Source organism: Lepidochelys kempii, chromosome 18 (genome assembly GCF_965140285.1).
Source record: "Lepidochelys kempii isolate rLepKem1 chromosome 18, rLepKem1.hap1, whole genome shotgun sequence".
Lineage (NCBI taxonomy): Eukaryota > Metazoa > Chordata > Testudines > Cheloniidae > Lepidochelys > Lepidochelys kempii.
This window is the reverse complement of record NC_136397.1, coordinates 10178698-10192295: the sequence shown is the minus strand read 5'-3', so window position 1 is coordinate 10192295 and position 13598 is coordinate 10178698. Positions and strand designations below refer to the sequence as shown.

Here is a 13598-nt window from a genome sequence, read left to right as displayed (position 1 = left end):
CTGAAGGAGAACGTGTCTCCCAAGCTCCCAGGAGAAGTTTTCCCCATCACAAGGGGCTGTTAAGAGTGGAGTGGCGCAGGAGGTGCGCTGCAGGGGGCTGATACCCCCTGAGATGAAGGAAGCTGTGTTGTTTCGGGGGGACAGGGCATTGCCAAGCATGTATCTGAGTTGTGTTGCAACTGGGAGTGTCAAAAATCAGATGAGGTTCATGATGCCTGACAGGCAGGTGCTGCGGACGTGTAAATCCCAGTGCCACGTGGCAACACTCAGCCCGATTCTCCTCTCAGCAGCACTGGTGTAAATCGGCGGTGATGGCAGTGAAATTGTTGACCTTACGCCAGCATAACCTGGTGCAAGTGAGAGGGGAATCAGGCCTCCTGACTGGCTTGGTGAAGACCTCTGGAAAATAAGTCAGAATATTCCATTCCTACTTAGTGATAGGAGTTTTCAAGGCACTTTGCAAACATTAACAGGCACCATGGAGATGGGTGCTTTATAAATACCTATAATAATTGCCAGGCTAAGAAAAGAAGGAAGGTGTAGGCTGAAGGCAGATCTCCAGCGTGCTTCGAAAGCTGACAGCTAGAACTGGGGCAAACTTTGCTGGGTAGCTCTAGGCATTGTGGTGCTGGAGCTGGCAATGGGTGAATCTCTAAAGGCTCAAATCCACTCCCCAAAGTTCAGGGGCTGACCCCTGCTGCAGTTAGATCTCCAGTCCTTTGGGGCTTGCAAACTAGACCAGGGACTCTTCAGTGCATGCTCAGCACCTCTGCAAATCGGCTCATGGTTTTTCATTAGGTAACTGCATTTAGGAGCTTAATTATAGGTCCTTGGGTCAGAAAGCGTTGGCCTCCGTTGATAATGCTTGGGATGAAAGGTCCCATGCTCATAGTCAGGAAGTGAGGAGCATGGGGTGAGAGAAGCAACAGTTTCCCCTCCCTGACCTGCTGTAAACTCACTTAGTGGATTCTCTGAAATGGTGCTTTCAGCCATTAGCAGAGAGCAGCGGGAGACGCTAAAGGAAGCGGGAGATCTATTTACACCTGGCGCAGGGAGGCCGAGGTGAACCTGAACTTTTAAAGGAGACTGGAGCATTGCAGACTACAAATGAAACAATCAAACCTGTTTGGCTCCAAGCTCAGAGAGGGGAAAAAGCAGCCTCAGAACAGGCTGCTCTGAAGCTAACCGCAAGCCTTGGCAAATGACACCTGGACTAAGCGAACCGGGCGTTAAGCCAAGTGCAAAACTACCCGACTCCACGTCCCGCTCTCTTCTGAAACGCTTCAACCACAGGCCTCCTCTGACCCAACCTTGAAGATGCCCCATATTTATTGGGTCCCACTGGCTCTGCCTGATGGGTCTGTGCTTCCTGGCCATGACCAGCCGTTGTAGGAATATGCAGCGTGGGAGATGGAATCCGATAGGGTCCGAAAGCTGTTAAGGTGGCCTACGAGGGGAAGGCACTCTGCACGCCAGCGGCTTTACTTTCAAACGAAAGGTGACTGCTGTTTCTCCGGTAAAGCACCCGAGCACGTGGTGGAAGGGCACACCCTCTGCAGTCCACCCCTGCGTTTTCTGGCTGAGCAAATTAATTCATTTGGGGCCTGACCCAAAGCCCGTTGGAGCCCACTGATTTCAGCAGGCTCTGGATCCCCTAGCAAAGCACCTGGACCTCAGATCAGCAACATGCTTAGACAAGGGCTTAATTTTTAAGCTCGTGCTCAAGTCCCGTCAACATTAAGTTAAGCCACGTGCTTGAAGGCTTTGGTGAGCGGCAGCCAGGGAGCTCCAGGAGGACCCTCCATTCTCACATCACGATCATCACATCCCTTTTCAGAGGAGGAGGGAGAGGGGCTGGGGGCTGCAGCCGCTCCTCTGAGCATGAATCCCTTACAGGGAGCTGACTGAGTATGCACTGAGCCCTCTCTGCTGCTACAAATCACTTGACGATGACCTCTTCTGTTCCTTCCCTTTGGGGCACCTGGCACTGGCCACTGGCGGAAGACAGGACACTGGGCTAGATGGCCCTTTGGTCTGACCCAGTACGGCTGTTCTTCATTTCTTGCAAAGCGAGCCTGGCTGGCAGTGGGGAAGTGCTGACCCAGTGCAGGCAAAGTCCGGTTTCACTTTTCAATGTGGGTTGTGTTGTAAAAAAAAACCCCAGAAAGCGTTGAATGAAGTGACAAGGTTCATTTCCTTGGCAAATCCATTTTTCATTCAACCCTCCCCCCCTTTTCAATGATAACCATTCAAGCAGCTCTAAATGAGAGGCTCTGGGGACAGGATGGTATCCCATAGAACTGGGGGGGGGAAGCACAGCGAAACAAAGCACTCAGGAGGGCGCTGGGCTGTTCAAACAAACCTTGATTTACTGGGATAACCATGCTTCTGTAACAGAAAATGCAACTGCCACGAGGAACCAGCCGACAGACCTTCGCTGTCTCACCCAGAGACATTTTGAACACTGCAGAATGACCAGACCCCAATCAATGAGATTACACCAGTGACAAACGAACTGGAACCTGAACCACAGGCCGGAAGCAGAAACACTGCATTTCCCCCTCCCTCCCTCCCTCCCTCCCTTCCCCCCCCCCCTCCCTCCCTCCCTCCCTTCCCCCCTCCCTCCCTCCCTTCCCCCCCCTCCCTTCCCCCCCCCCAGCCCCCGACATGAAAATCAAAGCTCACTGAACGAGGCGATGTTGCTATATATCAGGAAAGTGAGCGCAAGGCAACAGGTCTTCAATGAGCGGGACAATGCCACGGGACGACAGTCACTTTGTATGCGAGAGCGTGAGGTCACGTCCATAGGCACTTGAGGATCCGGAGGACAATCGCCAGCCATGTCACTCGAACCACAGCAGACAGCATGAAGCCACCCAGTTACACTGACAGCTAAATTACACCACACACTTCACCTGCACCAGTACAGCGATAGAGAGCTCTGGCTTGAGCACAGGTGTGAGGTCAATGCGTCCCTGGCACCAGGGACTGAATCCAAGATCAGGTGACAACAGGGTGGTTGGAGAACTGCAACCTTGTCTTACAGTGTGTGAGGCCGTGTTTGCTAGTGTTTAGAGCAGGGAGGCTGGGAGTCATGACTCCCAGGTTCTATTCCTGGCTCTGCCACAGGCTTTTCAGGTGACCATAGGCAAGTCACTTAACCTCTGTGCCTCAGTTTCTCCACCTGTAAAATGGAGATCATCATCCTTACCCCTCGTACAGGGGACTGTGAGGCTGAGATAGTGTTTGTACAAGGCTCTGGTGCCCTTAGCATTGGCTAAATGTGAAGTATTTCAGCATGGTCATGGGTTTTTACACTGGATAAAAGGATTTGCAACATGGGAAATAGAAATCAGCCAGCCAACTGTATGCCAAGGGTCAGGTAAAAGATTCAGGGAAAGCACGAATCATACTGCTAACCCTGTCATCCAGAGACAGTCCATCCAGGAGGATCTTTCGCTGCTGAACAGACGTCAGGGTAGAGGGAGCTGGCTTATCTACAGAGCTGGGCCTTGGTGCTGCAGGGGAGAGCATGACATATATACTGCTCTAAGGTTCTGACCTGCAGAGCGGCCCAGACGCTAAGGATGAGAGTCATGCCTTTAATGCTTTACCTTGTTATTAACAGCCAAATAGAAAGCGGTATCTTGGTGACTGTGAAATGAAGTCACCCTCTGGTGGCCAGCCCAGGCAACATACATCAAACCCAGAGGCTGTGCTATGGGACGTCATGGCAGCAGTCAGTGAGGGATTAAGTGATGCAGGGATTAAACACTCACTTGAGCGTCCACGAGAAGTGCTATCCTTAACACACCCAACATGTACAATCAACAGCTAGGGCCACAGCATGTCCTGTCCATGCTAAAGCTGTTGTGTTGGTACCTTGGTATGAAGGTTTGATACCAAAGTTAGACATTAGATGGCCAAATTGTGAGCCTTTTGCCTTAAGGAACCTGTAAAGGGGGAACATTCAAATGTCTGCAGGTCGTTTCAAGTCACCAGAACTGAGTCTTAAAGCGGCAGGAAGCTGCATAAGGGCAGTGGTTCAAATCTCCACTGATTCAGTGTCTTTTTTTCGGAGAACTGATTGGAACCAGCTTGGTTAATTGTCAATCCGTGAAGGTGAGGTCTGGGTCAAGTCCCTCATACATGGCCCAATGGTGAAGCTGATTCAAGGCTTTGCTAATATCTTTGTAGTAACAGCCCAGAAGTGGGTGTGTGCGCCAGTGTGCGTGGTGAGTTGGAAAAAAGGCAAGAGAGAGGTAGGTTTTGCGGGTAGGTTTAAAAAAACCCCACCTAATTACCCCCAAATAATATCTTATCTGAGCGCTGAATTCAAGGTCCCCTTCCCTTGGGGTTAATGACCTCTGAATGATGGCATATGGATTGAAAACTGCTGAGCTGACAGTTCGAGACTGCTAGCATCTCTGAGAACAGAGCAGTGGGAGTGCCTGCTGTTATCCTCTCAGGGCTGCCAATAAACATCAAATTATGTGGGGCCAAAAGTCGCAGGCATGATGCATTGGTTCCCAGAACTGCTGCGGGGCAAAGCCAAGACACACTAACCACGCTTATCAAGGCTGTTCCTATGTTACTGTACGCCGCTGCTGTTACATAACATGCTCCAGAAGGTGCATGTTTCACTGTTTTGTTCTGAACAGGCCATGGTTCTTCCTACGCTGTAGCAAACACACCCTGTGCAATAGGATACGTCAGCCATGTTTCTAGCTGCCGTTAGCAAGGCTTGCATTCTCTTGGGAGATTCTGAATGCTATGTCCCAGGCCATAGTTTTGCATCAAGAGGATTCTGGTGAGTGGCGAGGTTACACCTCCAAGGTCTGTATGCGCTGTGGAGGTCTTGAGCTGTGTAAAATGAGCAATTAGAACGTGACTCACATATTAAGTTCCTGCAAAGTCTCTAACTGCAAAGCTGGTTTAAAGGATCATGAAAAGCCCATAACCTGGAAGCATCTAAAGTGACCTGAATGCATAGAAATAAGCTCCTGCAGCATTGTAGACAGAGCTGTCGTGACACCACCCCAGGACCTGTGCCTCAGGTCTATGCGTCTCCTAAGCGCCTTTGCATTTCACATGTGCACAGCCCGTGTGGCTGTACCACTCAGGGCCTCTAGTCTGGGCCTCCCTTACCCACTAGCTTCACTAGGTCTGCTGAGAGAGCCAGGTTCTCCCCTATGGTACAAAGGAGACACTGTGGGGTGTTTTGCATTGATTTATGCTTCTGGTATTTACAAAGCAGAGCCTTGGGGCTGGCCAAGGGGAATAGGGGCATGAGGTGAGAGGACAGGACATTGCAAAAACACTTCACAAACAGATCAGGTCATGCCACCTACCAAAAGGCACTCAGACTCACATCACATGGCCTGGAACCGGGCCCTTGCACACTGATACCACATCACAGGGCCAGATGGTTAAGGAACAGGCTAACACTTAGCTGTATGTGTAAGCTTCAGTTTGCTGTCTTCCATGATATGGTACTTGAGACAAGAGGAGCAGCTGACCTGCCTGGAAGGGAATGTGACACTCCCATTTGATGAAGTAGAAACATCACCCAATGACACAAGGGTGGTTGCTGTAATGCTTGGGCTCGTGGTACCCTTCTGATCATGTGTGGGATTCCAGCAGGTTCAGAGACTCATTTGAAACATGACCAGGAAAGACCCTGGAAAGGTTTGGAACTGGAACACACTCCCACTGCCTGAGTGGACAAGACATAATTGTCCTGGATTTGACAGCAATAGGGATGGGGAGTTTCTTGTAACCTGCTCTAGTGACAAAAGCAGCTCAGACCCCCTGCAAGCTGTTCTCACAAGAGCTGGTCAGAAACCAGCAGCTTTCTTGCAACAAATGCCCACTGAGTATGTCTGGGTTGCAAAATGTCCATTTTCCATGGGAAATTTCCAAATGAAAGGTTTGGTTTCAACAGGAAGTGGGGGAAAGCCCCACTTTCTGCTTTCTAATTATTTCCAGCTGCAAAACAAAGCTCATTTTCTCACATTCTTTTTACCTCTCCTGCCTTCTTCCAATGGGAAAAAAGGGAGAGGGATAAAAATTGGAGGGGGGGGGGGCAGAAGAACCAAAAACTGAAAAGGGAAAGTGAAATTGGTCAGTTTCCTGGGACCAAAAATAAAACAAAATTTGAAGCTGAAACTAAATTATTTTTAGAATTTTCCTGTCAGGAAAAAAAAAAATCACAAATTCATTGAAATCAACATTTTCCCTCCAAAATGTCAACTTCAACTAAACCAGGTTTTCCAGCGGAAAGTGTCTGGGTCGATAAATTTCAACCAGCTCCATTCCTCACCCATCAACCTCAAATCTTTAGCTTTCTTTCACCCAAGACCTCCAACTCTCTGTAGCCAGGGAGCAGCTAATGGCTATGGGCCAGATATACAGAAGTAGGTGCTTATGTTCTGTTGACTTCAGTGAGACCCAGTTAAACACATGCTTAAGCATTGGCCTGAATAGGGATGTTTTCCTGAATGGCAGCCTAAAATTTGAATGCAGGAGATGCCCTGATGTTAGGGCATCACCCACTTTCCTGCATGGGAATGAGGATGCATTCACCATCTGTCCCCACCGATGAGACAGCCACAGTTGTTTGCACATTTATTAGGGCAAGCAAGTTGCGCTGATTGGTTTGTCATGGGTCACATTCTGCCCTTGGATACATGTGTCCAAACGCCCATTGATTTCAGTGAGTCCTATTGCTGGGCCCGCGGGCAGAATCCGGTCTTTAATTTTCAATCTATTCTGAACTAAGGAGGTTGTAATGTATTTCATTTAATTAATATGCTTCTGACAATTGTCAGCCAAAGTGGTATTAACAAGAGTTAATGGGACCGGTTCTGGTGACGCTGCTGAGAACTGAAGTCTCTGGATTAAAGTTGCCTTCCACTATGAATAACTGATTCAGAATGGTTCCCGCTGAGTAATTACACTCAAAAAAGGGTCTGTCAATACAATTTGCTATCAGCTGTCACAGATGCTGCCTGTCATATGCTGAGCTGGGGTATGGCAGTCAAGTCAAAACACAGCACTGCGAGAATGGAAACAAATTCAGCAGCGAGACTCAAGGAAGGAGGATGGAATTCAAGCAGTTCAAAAGACAGGCAAGAGACAAATGCTGGGCAGCGCTTAGCTTTGCCCATACGCTCAAGAGGGGCGTTATGAGAGGGGAGCTATGATGAAAGGTCATGCAACAAGTCTGCAGTGGGCACAAGAAAGTGACACTCAGTCTGCCGGGGAAAGGGGGAAAAAAGTCAACGGCAAGCGAGCTCCACCAAACCCCTGACCCACAAGCATGGCTAGCAGACGCTTTCAGTGGGACAGCAGACTGTTTTGCATGAGGGTCAGAAAAATCGAAGTGTAAGAACACAAGCTTCAAAGCCACTGGGCAAAGTGGCATGGGCTAGAAAACGTAGGACTGTTGGCCAGACCTTCTGGTTCAGATCAAATATAATACTCTAAATCACTGATACAGCCTCTCCCTCTAGAAGGACAGCCTCCTGGGAATGTACTCAATGCACTGATGGGGACTGAAAAGCTTTAACTGCTCTAATCCAAGGTGCATTCTACTAGCTCTGCTACGCTGTGCCCGAAAGTGCCTGGGGAATAGATTTGCTTTAATCCACCTCCTGCATTCCTCCGGCTGCTCGCTGGCTATGCAGTCTGGCCCCGGCCTACCCCCGCTCTGCATGCAAAAGATTCTAGGGCACATTTACAGGTTGGTTCACAGCTGACAGACTGTCCCTGAAACCAAGGCCAGAATATCCAAAGATGCCTAAGGGAGGTATACACCCACTTGGGATTTCAATAGGATCTGGATGTTTATATCCTGTAGGCTCCTTTTGAAAATCCCAGTCCAAATTCACAACTGTAGAGAATGAGTGATCTGGGAGGACCTGGCAATTCATTCCATGGTTTTCCCCAGTGTTGCTGTTTCATCTTAAGCTGCTTGGCCGCAGTCTGGATTTCCAATAACCTTGACCCATGAGGCAGAGTGGCTGCTCGAACACAAATTCCTGAGACGAGACACATGTTAATCTTCATAACGCAGTCTAGATGGAGGCCGGGGAACGATGAATCACAGCTGGAAATGCTCTGTGTGAAAAGATGAATGCAGGATTGATGGGGACTGGGGGAAAGGGGAATGGCTTGGCTGGATGGCGAAGCGTGGGAGGGTTGAATGAAGATTTGGGATTCTCTTTCTGGGACTGGTGCGGGGGATCAGATGACACCCAGCCTGAAAGGAAGGTGCCCAGTATCTTGTGTACCTGGAGATGCTATTCCTAGTCACAGAACTGAATAATCCTTTCGTTTAGATATTGGCCTTAACATCCTGCAGCAGTGAGTGCTACAGGTGAATCATACCCTGCTTATACAACAAGAATAATGATTGTTTAGTGCTGGGGTTTGAATGACCTTGATTATTTTCTGGCCCGCAGAAAGGCTTGTTCTAATAAAGGTACATAGCATGGCACTGTAGTGGTAGAGCTTAGCCATTAGGCTGTGTTTCTTTAAGGACCAGTCCCAGTACCCCAGGAGCTCTCTCAGATGACTGCCTGACTCCCCCCTTTCACACTCCCCCTTCCTACACATTGTTGGGGTTGTAGCACAACAAGTTGAACTCAAGGTTTTCGTCCCAGTGCCTGAGCAAAACAAACAGCTGCCGGGCTGCGGCCTTGACGGTCCCCGGGCTACGGCCCTCCGGGAACTCCTGCTCATTCAGCCACATGCTGGCCTTGGCAGCCACCAGCTCCCACTCGATGAAGTAGGAGGCTGAGCTGTGCTCCAGCCAGGCCAGGGCGACTGCTGTGGCCCAGAGCATCCCCTCCGGTTCAGCCCACTGATGCAGCTCAATGTCAAAGAGCAGGGACTGCAACTCGGAGCTGTCCAACTCGGAGCCTCTGCCGCTGTCACTCTGCGGCTCCTGAGGGGACTGGGTGCTCTCAGGGGAGGAGAAGCGGCGGATGGTGATGGCAGGGGGTGAGAGTTCGTTCTCAGCTTTCAGGGCCTTTGACAGGCTTTCCACTGCGCTGCCAGAGAAGTGGCGAGGCCGGCCTGCGTCTCCCGTACTCTCACCATAGCCGTTCAGCGTTGCACTGGGAGTGAAGTCTCTGTCTGAGAAGCTCTCTCTGGGAACGTCGTTCGGTGCCAGCAGCTGCCAGCTGCCTCCAGGGCTCTTGGGTTCTCGAGGCAGGCCTGACTTCTTAGTATTGTAGGAGCTGGCGGAGGGGCTCAGAGCCATCCGGTGGCAGGTGAATGGAGACGTCCACTTCAGCTTCTCCATGGGAATGCTGATTGCGTGGCAGAACGCTGGGTTCAGCAGGAAGGCACCGCAGGCCAACTGCAGAGACACCTGTGGAGAGGGATAACACTTCCTTAGGGAGGTGCTGAGGTAAGGCCCTGGGGAAGAGCGCATTCTCTGTGCACAGCCAGGGCTTTGGAGCAACCTGCCCACCAAGAGTCCACCCCATTTGCGCCCAGGGCTCCAGGTTGACAGGAGAGGCACCACCTGGCCCTCATGCCCGCAAAGTAGGGGGGGTTCCTCTCCACAGTTCAGGGTCCAAAAGGTTGCTGGGGGAGGGAGAGGTGGCCCCAGCTGGGCCACATTTTACCCCTTTCCACGCAGTGCAGTGGTCTCTGCTTTAGCCTCTTCTGCCCCTACCAGTTTTGGGAAGTTTTCCAGCTTCACCAACTGGGGGATTTTGGGATGGGAGTTGGGGGCCCACTGATCAGAGAAGAGCTTGAGCAAATGCTTTCAGAGCCCCTGCCACCTCCTGTCATCCCAGTTATATGAGCCTAAGGTCTGGTTTGGTTGCTTACCAGGGGTAGGTAGTCAATGTTTTCATTGCTGCTGTCAGAGCTGGGTTCATTCATCCGACTTGGGGATTTACTCATGAAACCTTTGGCTGCTCGAGTCAGCAGTCTTGTTTTATGAAGGGTCAATCTGCATCAGGACAGACGTAACAAAGAAGGCATTTACATACTTGCCTCTCGGACTCATTGCCTCCCACTAACCAATCACCTTTCAGCATTCCCAGTAACTGACACACAGCACCCTACACTAAATCATGCGGTAACGCAGCTGTCAGAGATACATATGCTCGGTCTGGCTGCGAGACATCAATTCAACTGGCTTCCCATACAATAGACAACCACCTCTCCCCTTTCTCTTCTGCGCTAGACTGTAACGTAGCCTGGCCTCTGGCATTGGAAATTCTCCCCACTCCGCACAGATAAGTCTCCTCAAGCTAGCATATGCCCATAGGAATGCAAATTCCATCTAGGAACATCTCCTGTTAGACTCTCCAAAAGATCAGACTGGGACCATCATTTCTGAGTGGCCCAGAAGTTAATGCTTCAGCTTGTCAAAAACATAGGACCCCCTGAGTCCTGATCCTTTTCCTGTCACTTTCCAGAGGAGCCATGTGACTCAGGGACTCTGACAGGGGTTTTCAAGGCAAGGAGTCAGGGAGGTAGCTAGAAGAGAGTGTGATGAGTCTGTAGGTAGGTGGGGAAGAGAGGGGGTATTTTGCCTTGATCCCTCCTCTCTTGAAGTCATTAGAAGTGGGGAAAATTTAGAAGGATATTTTTTTGGGGTCAAAAATGCCTACGTGACTTAGGAGCCTCTGTCCCCTTGGATTTCAATAGGCCTAGACTTGCACAATTTCCCCATACCAGATGACGTGGCGCTATACCCACCTTCCCCTCCCTGGATGGCTCAGGGGCATGGAGTAGTCTAGAGTGTTTAATCGCGAAGTCCCTGGTTCAAATCCAGCCTAGCTAAATAACAACTGCAAAATGTTCCTATCTTTTGGCTGATCACGGGCCAACGTGACATGAATTTGGGGATCTGTGGGCAGATGTCCACCCCACACTTGGCACTACTCACCCCTCTCAGCAGAGAGACCCAGGCCACTGACCAAGCCTGAACTCCCCTCCCTGGTGGTCCTTCCAAGTCAGAGTTAGGGAGCCCTGGTGGGGCAATCTGAAGAAGCTTGTTTTGCTGCTGCCATGTGATGGCAGTGTCTAGACTAGAACCTACACAGACCAAATCCTCCTCGCGGTGACACCAGATTTCAACAGGCTGCATCGGTAGCACAGAGAGACTCTGGCCCAGTACTTCCCTTTACAAGCACCAAATTTGCATGATACATTTAAAATAAAGAATAAAAAAGAGGCAGTTTGGTTGGCTGTTTGCTGATCGTCAGGCTCAATGTGTTGGCTAATTGTCACTAAGCCTGGCTCACAAGCTGTCTGCCTGGCCCAGTACACCAGCCAACGAGTGTCACAGTATCAAAGCAAGAGTGGGCTGCAGAGCAAAATTCCCGTTTCTACAGTGTAACCAGCTGCCCATCTGCCTGATGTGGACACACCCCCAAACAGCTGACAGACTTTCCCTCATGTGGGCCCCTTTTGTCAAACCCACACCCAGGAGAAAACACTGAGCAATGGAATACTCCATCCTGGGGTCAGGAGGTCTCATTGAGTCAGAAAATGCTCTGCTGCACCTTACCTGGCAGAAAAAAGGGTATCGATCGACTTCTGGGAGTGAGCAGAGGGAGCAGACGGACTCTGCAGCGAAGCTGGAGAGAAATACAGAGCCAAGGCTGAAGTAAGGAAACATCTGGCATCAAGGAAGAGTTAATCAGAGAGTTCAGGGACCACTGGCTGGAGGTGGGCTCCTGGCTTGGATACTAAATTGCTTTTTGACCTTAGACAAGTTACTTCATCTCTCTGCCTCTATGTCCCCATGTGTCTAACGGAGATAATGAGATTTATCCACCGTTCAAAAAAGGCTGTCTGGGAGATGCTGAGGGCTTAGCACCTCTAGAAACCAGAGTACTGATTTAGCTGCCTAAATATGGATTTAGGGCTCTAATTTTAGGCACCAGTGTTTAAAAAAATACGTTGGCCAAAGTACTTCTAAATAATTCAGTTAAGAGCCCAAATCACCAGCCAAAGTCATGGGCAGGCACCAGATTTACCAGCTAATACATTTTAAAACACAATAGCTGAAAATCATTTCCTCAGGCACGGAGCTGCCCACACCTGAGCTCTCTCTAACAACTGGAGGTTCACAACCCCTGGCTCAGCGCAGAAAGACGTCGCCCTGCCATTGGCTGTGACCAGCTATGGCAGGAGAAGCAGAGAACTCCGATCCGACAGGTTTAAAAAAACTTTTCAGCTCAACTTGAAACCTCAGTCGGAGGAACTGGTGCCACGGCGACCTTGAGAAACCCTGTGCATGTCTTGCTCTTACCTTCCGGGACACTGTAGCGCTCCCAGCCGGAAGAGGCAGGTGCACTGCCGGGCGACAGGCTGTTCTCATCTGCAACAGCAGAAGCACAATGGCCACATCACCCTTCTCCACATCATTACCACATGTCAGCATCACCCTGGCCTCGGAGTGAGTGTCACAACCGGCCCCCTCGCCCTAGGCGTGACCATCCTCCTCCATAACCGCCAGCACTACCTGTCTGTCTGTCTGCCAGCTTGTTCGTCACCCTGGGCACCACAATACACTGTACCATCTCCCTCCTCCTCCTGGTTGCCATGGCTTCGCCAGACCTTCCGCTGGCACACACTGGGTAGCAGCATTGGTTTCAATGGAGCTCTGCTGACTTACACTAGCTGAGGATGTAGCTACCTTCGACACCAGTCTCCAAATCAAAGCCAGTGCCGTGGCTACACTGAGCTTTGGAGAGGGAAAGCGCCATGTCAGGATTACACAGTGTGACCATTCTATTGACCACTGTAACGGTTCCGTCATGGGGCCTCCTGCTGGTTATTCTGGAAATTAGCTCAGTCTTTTCGCAGAGCGCTCTCCTCCGGTGGTGTCTCGCCTGCCATCACTTCTGCTCTGGACCCGTGTCGCCTCAAGATCAGGACACAGCCCTCCAGCTGTGCCCCATTCCTTCTGGGGGAGCAGCAGTCCTCTGTCCAGCCACTCGCCTCTGTGGCCAACTGCAGCCCAAGGTTCTAGCCACTCCCCTCAGTGGCAAACTGCAGCCCTTCACTGGCCTCTCCCCTCAGTGGCAAGTGTGGGTGGGGAGACCCAGGCCCACCCATTACTCCGGGTCCTGACCAGGGACCCTCTAGGCTGCAGCCACACTCTGTCCGTTTCCCTGGGCCACTTCCCCATAGCCCTAGCACCTTCTCTGCCCCTGTATCCAGGCTTTCAGCCAGTCAGGCTGGAGCACCCCTCAGCAATCCAGTCCTGTCTCCCTGGGCTCCCAGAGGGAACTGACTCCTCTGCCCTGCAGCTCTCTTTATATTTGGGCCTGCTCTGCCCTGATTGGCTGCTCCTTGAAGCCCCTCACTGATTGGCTGTCTCCTGCGCAGCCTCCCCAGGGCTGCTTTTAACCCTTTCTCCACCAGTGTGGGGCAGACGCCCCATCACAACCACATTCAGCATCCTTGGGCCCCTCTTCCGCCTTTACCAAACCCTAATCCTGAACAGAGATCACTGCTTCCCAACCCATCGCAACCTCCAGCTCACCCATCACCACTGCGTCGCCATCACTATTTGTTTCATCATCCACAGTCCCTCTGCACCTCTGCCACATCTACTT

General features: G+C 50.9%; 1 protein-coding gene across 2 annotated transcripts in view; it reads right to left on the bottom strand.

Moving 5' to 3' along the window:
- Positions 1–2665: 2665 nt before the first annotated feature.
- VWA5B1 (von Willebrand factor A domain containing 5B1) overlaps positions 2666–13598 on the bottom strand; it is a 77707-nt gene continuing 66774 nt past the window's right edge. For both annotated transcript variants that reach the window (XM_073316624.2, XM_078849314.1), the window contains exons 19-22: positions 12287–12355; positions 11540–11609; positions 9847–9970; positions 2666–9379 (exon numbers count right to left, since the gene is read on the bottom strand). In XM_073316624.2, coding sequence (XP_073172725.2) covers positions 8612–9379; positions 9847–9970; positions 11540–11609; positions 12287–12355 — 1031 coding nt within the window. In that variant the 3' untranslated portion in view covers positions 2666–8611. The remainder of the gene's footprint in view (positions 9380–9846; positions 9971–11539; positions 11610–12286; positions 12356–13598) is intronic.